This window comes from Gastrolobium bilobum, unplaced genomic scaffold (assembly GCF_033153095.1).
Source record: "Gastrolobium bilobum isolate Gb01-03AN ecotype WA unplaced genomic scaffold, APGP_CSIRO_Gbil_v1 utg3711, whole genome shotgun sequence".
Classification (NCBI taxonomy): Eukaryota; Viridiplantae; Streptophyta; class Magnoliopsida; order Fabales; family Fabaceae; genus Gastrolobium; species Gastrolobium bilobum.
The window spans coordinates 524,863-530,244 of NW_026899314.1; the positions used below are offsets into that span (position 1 = coordinate 524,863).

The window sequence follows — 5,382 nt, forward strand, 5'->3', positions numbered from 1 at the left end:
TATATTGTATAAGACAATTTTTCATATTTCCATATATATGCATTGTTTTCGAGTTTCTGTCTTCAAGCGTTACGTAACTGTTCCCCTAGATTAATCTTGATTTTAGGGATCTTATAAATTCTATTATAATAGAATAGTGATGCATGAAATCGTACAGAATAAAACTTATTATACTTTATATAATTATGCAATAATTTTGTTATTTTTTTTGTTTGTCTAGAACTTTAGAGATCAGGCCACAACAGCAACACTTCCCTCCGAACTCAATTTCCGGAGAAAAACTTCAATGCAATTAATAAACTGATTTTATCAAACAAGTTTTTTAATTATTTCTATTTTCAAGAATAAAAATTAAAAAAAAAATTAATTCGAAAAAAATTCTAATACACACTCTTAGAAAACCGAAATCTATGTTCCTTTTTATTAATAAGTGAAATTTTTTAAAACTTAAAGAAAAATATAAAAAAGGGTTTGATATTTATAATTTTAAATGACATAAGTTATGTTATTTTAAAAGAGAGATAAACACAAAGAATGAAAATCATGGAAGAGAAAGTAAATAGTTTTTTTTTTAATTTAAATTTTAAATAAAAAATATTTTCTTGTGTCTATATCTTCCTTATAATCACATAACTTGATGTCATTTAAAATAATAAATACATTCCCACATAAAAAGCACGGGTAAAAGGGAAATTTTATTTTTTCTTTTCAATAAAAGGGAACACCAATCTCGGTGCACTCCGGTTCAGTTCTCCAGTTTCTGCCGAACGACCCTGTAGTCTTCTCTCTACAGTTTTGATTTGTGTTGTTTTTTTTATTATAAGTGTTTGTACTGTGACACTTGCATTTTCGGAGAAGACATTGGTTGCAGGTAACAGATGCCAGCATAAATGCGTCACCACTTAACACTTCTTGTTTTTCCATGTCACACTTCTATTTATGTCAATATTTCTTCTTCTATAGAGTGATTTGATTTGATTTCTATCTCTCGTGTCGCTGATTTCTTTCTTGTTATCATCTCTCAATGCTTTCACAGAAAATGTCATCTTTTTCAGTATTTGGTGATGTGTGATGCTTCTTTCCATGCAGGGTGACATTTGAGGCTAGCTATTCTTTCCACATAAACCCAAGGTATACACAACTTAATAAGCTTTTTTTTCTGTTCTAGCTTGAGCTATTTTGAAGGTTTGAATTGGAATGATTTTTATTTATTTTTTTGGTTGGGGTACCAACTGTTAAGTGTTACCTAACTATACTAGAGATTGTGTGTTCTTTTAGAGGGTTTCTTCATTATTGGAGGGTTGATGTGGTGCATATGATTTATATGTATAATGGACCTAGTTTTTATGAACTGAGAGTTTTAAAAATTCTGTTGAGTTTGTTTCAGTACCTAAGTGTCTGCAGAAAATGGCTAAAATCCCCATCTTTTTGGTGGGGCTTTGGCTGCTAGGTAGCTGGTTAGGCTTGTTGGAGGCAGAATACATGAAGTATAAGGACCCTAAACAATCAATTGATACAAGGGTTGAGGATCTTATTAGCCGGATGACTCTTGAGGAGAAAATTGGCCAAATGTTGCAGATTGAGCGCAAGGTTGCATCTGCTGATGTGCTCAGCAAGTATTTTATTGGTAAAGACTAAGCCTTTTTTTTAAATAAAAAGAATTCTCCCTTTTCTCTATGGTATGTTCATTCAATTAGCCAACGATGAAAATTGTTTCTTTTTTGAGTAGGGAGTGTTATGAGTGAAGGAGGGAGTACTCCGGCTCCAAAGGCTCCTGCTGAAACCTGGATTAACATGTTGAATGAATTTCAGAAGGGTGCTTTATCAACCCGGCTTGGAATTCCAATGTTTTATGGGATTGATGCTGTTCATGGCCACGGCACTGTTTATAAAGCAACTATTTTTCCTCATAATATTGGGCTTGGAGCTACCAGGTAAATTGATATTAGTAGCGCTCCATATGTCTTGGTTTTTCTTAAAAACAAAATGTTTTTTTGTAGACCTATCTGTGGTTCTGTTATTTGGAAACGTGGTATTGAAAGAGTTCAGACACAATTATGGATGATATTAGTTATCAAAAAATTCTAAAGCAACTCAGACATACATAGGTTGGTGTCAGATTTGCACAACCTGGTTTAGAAATATAATTCTTTTATTTGGTTTGCTCCAAAAAAAAAAAAAGATACTTTTCTCTGCTATGTTATATCATAAAATGCTTAATAAATGGATAGTGTGGATATGTAAATCATTTGGGAATTTTTGTTAGCACAAATTATTCTATTGCTCGTTCTAATCAATACCTTTCTTGTTATAAAGGAAAATAATGGATGTTTTTATTTTGCTGATTAGGGACCCTGAACTTGTTAAGAGAATTGGAGCTGCAACTGCCCTTGAAGTTAGAGCAACAGGAATTCAATATGTTTATGCGCCTTGTATAGCAGTAAGTAACTACAACCAAGTTTTCATGCTCTGAACTTTTTTAGATAAGTTTTAGCACTGGCTTATACTCTTTATAGGTCTGTAGAGATCCAAGATGGGGTCGGTGTTATGAAAGCTACAGTGAAGATCCTAAAGTAGTTCAAGCTATGACTGAAATCATATCAGGGTTGCAAGGGGCCATCCCTGATAATTTCCCAAGGGGTGTCCCTTTTATTGCTGGAAAGTAAGAACTTTGAAAATAAAATAATTTAATTTTAAGATGATTGATACAGTATCAGTTAGTTTTGAACCTTGGTCGTTGATGCTCTTGCTCTTAATTCAGTTGAGTCCCATGTGCATGAAAAAGTCCAAAGAAAAAACTTTATTCATTTAGTCATAGGTTTTGCTTGACCTGACTTTCAGCTAAATGGTCTTGCGTAAATTTATGTAAGCTTCAGAACAGGAAAATGTCCATTTGGTTTTCTTTCTTCCCCCCTCTGTTCTATTCTTCATTTTATATTTGATTCTATAATTTCACATGAGCCACTAGGATGAAATAGGCCAAATGTTTGAAAGGTATGAGAATTTGTCCCCTAAAGCAAGGGATGAAGGGAGTTGTTCCCTAAAGCAATATGGCGCTTATATTAGGCTGCACCATACTATAAAATTCTTATCCTATGTTAAATTATGCTATTGATTTTGGTTTAGTTAATATTAAGTTTCTGAAATACTCATGTATTGCTGGACAGAGAAAAGGTTATAGCTTGTGCTAAGCACTTTGTGGGGGATGGTGGAACAACCAATGGGATTGATGAGAACAACACTGTTATAGATAGAGCTGGATTGATGAGAATTCACATGCCAGGCTACTTTAGCTCAATTAGCAAGGGTGTGGCAACCATTATGGTCTCTTACTCCAGTTGGAATGGAATAAAAATGCACACGAACCGTGACCTTATTACTGGTTTCCTCAAGAATTCTCTCCATTTCAAGGTAAAATAATTTGTTCATCGAATATAGCATTGAATACCTGTTTATCATCATATATGCATAATTATGGATAACTCCTTACCTTTTCATGGATTTTGCCAGGGCTTTGTTATTTCGGATTTTGAGGGTATTGATAGGATCACCTCTCCACCTCATGCAAACTTTACTTATTCAGTCGAAGCAGGAGTTTCTGCTGGCATTGACATGGTAGTTTAGGCCAAAAGTATATGTGATAATAATATATATGCCTGAATTGATGTTCATTTAATGTTTAGACATTTAATTTTGTTCCACACTTTGCTTGGTTTTGCAGTTCATGGTTCCAACACTCTACACAGAATTCATAGATGATCTAACCAGATTGGTGAAAAATAAGTTCATTCCTATTGGTCGAATTGATGATGCGGTGAAAAGAATTTTGTGGGTTAAGTTCATGATGGGTATTTTTGAGAAACCCTTTGCTGATTACAGTTTGGTCAGATATTTGGGAATTCAGGTTAGCTATTTTGTTTTCCTTAAGTATTTGCTTTAACTTTCCTAAGTTCACAATTACATATAAGGATCACCCTGTATCTCTTCTATGTTTCCCAAAATGCTGAACAGGAGCATAGAGCATTGGCTAGGGAAGCTGTAAGGAAATCACTGGTCCTTCTGAAAAATGGTGAATCTGCTGATAAGCCTTTATTGCCTCTTCCTAGAAAGGTGCCAAAAATACTTGTGGCTGGAAGCCATGCTGATAATCTAGGATATCAGTGTGGTGGCTGGACCGTCGAATGGCAAGGAATCAGTGGCAATAATCTTCTCAAAGGTAAGATATATTTTCAATTATAATTTCTTTCATTGTCAAGTATATATTGTAACACTTCTTATTCTTGTGAAACTTTTATATGATCAGGGACTACAATCCTCACTGCTGTTAAAAACACTGTTGATCCAGAAACCATAGTGATCTACAAGGAGAACCCTGATATAAAATTTGTTGAATCCAATGGATTTTCCTATGGCATAGTTGTAGTAGGAGAGCATCCTTATGCTGAAATGAATGGTGACAGCATGAACTTGACAATTCCCAACCCTGGTCCTGAGACCATAACAAATGTCTGTGGAGCTATAAAATGTGTGGTTATCATTATTTCAGGTCGCCCTGTAGTTATTGAACCATATGTTGCTTTAATAGATGCACTTGTTGCTGGTTGGCTTCCAGGTAGTGAAGGCCAAGGTGTGGCTGATGTTTTATATGGTGACTATGGTTTCACAGGAAAGCTTCCACGGACATGGTTCAAAAATGTTGATCAATTGCCAATGAATGTTGGAGACCCTCATTATGATCCCCTCTTCCCATTTGGGTTTGGACTTTCTACCAAACCTACTAAGGCCATTTACTCCGTGTAGCTATCATCTTCATCTGCGTATTTATTAAAAGTAAAACAATAGAAGAGGGTTGAAAGTTGATTTTCAACATTTGGCATGCATCTCTGGGATATGTTTTTTCATAAAAGCAACTCCTGGTAAAATTGATTTTTAGTTCTGTTCTTTTTCTTGTTTACCCTCTGCTGCCAATTATAATTCATGCTAACCTTCATAGTATCAGAATCAAGAGGGGCGTTTGGTACGAGAAAAAATTTCTTTTACCGGAAAAAAAAAATTCTCAGAAATATGGTGAGATATTTTTTTTTCCGAGTAAGTTATAAAAAAGTGTTTGGTAAGCCAAATTTTTTCTGGAAAAGTTGGGTTATTTTTACTAATTCTATGTTTGGTTAATTGTAAAATATTGATGGGAATTTGAATTGAAATTATCAAAGTATCCATTATTTTGAAACAAGATTCTGAGCTCATATAAATAACAATGCATTTTTGTCAAAAAAAATTAAAATGAGATTATGAGTTAATGGGAAAAAAACATTATCATGGGTGGGGGTGGGTTTTTTTATTTTTTTTGAAGTGTGTAGTTACAAATGAGAATGATGGGAAATA

At 34.1% G+C, this 5,382-nt stretch overlaps 1 protein-coding gene across 1 annotated transcript; it reads left to right on the plus strand.

The window, feature by feature from the left end:
- Positions 1–1,324: 1,324 nt before the first annotated feature.
- LOC133289411 (uncharacterized) lies at positions 1,325–4,833 on the plus strand. The gene is made up of 9 exons (XM_061487339.1): positions 1,325–1,627; positions 1,730–1,934; positions 2,350–2,440; positions 2,517–2,662; positions 3,168–3,411; positions 3,511–3,615; positions 3,722–3,904; positions 4,012–4,216; positions 4,304–4,833. The coding sequence occupies exons 1-9, from the start codon at positions 1,408–1,410 to the stop codon at positions 4,798–4,800; spliced, it is 1,896 nt and encodes a 631-aa protein (XP_061343323.1). The 5' UTR covers positions 1,325–1,407; the 3' UTR covers positions 4,801–4,833.
- Positions 4,834–5,382: the final 549 nt, after the last annotated feature.

Coding starts and splice junctions, on each gene's coding strand:
- LOC133289411 (XM_061487339.1), top strand. CDS start 1,408: ATGGCTAAAATCCCCATCTTTTTGGTGGGGCTTTGGCTGCTAGGTAGC. Junction 2,441..2,516: donor TTTATGCGCCTTGTATAGCA/GTAAGTAACTAC, acceptor TACTCTTTATAG/GTCTGTAGAGATCCAAGATG. Junction 3,616..3,721: donor TTTCTGCTGGCATTGACATG/GTAGTTTAGGCC, acceptor TTGGTTTTGCAG/TTCATGGTTCCAACACTCTA.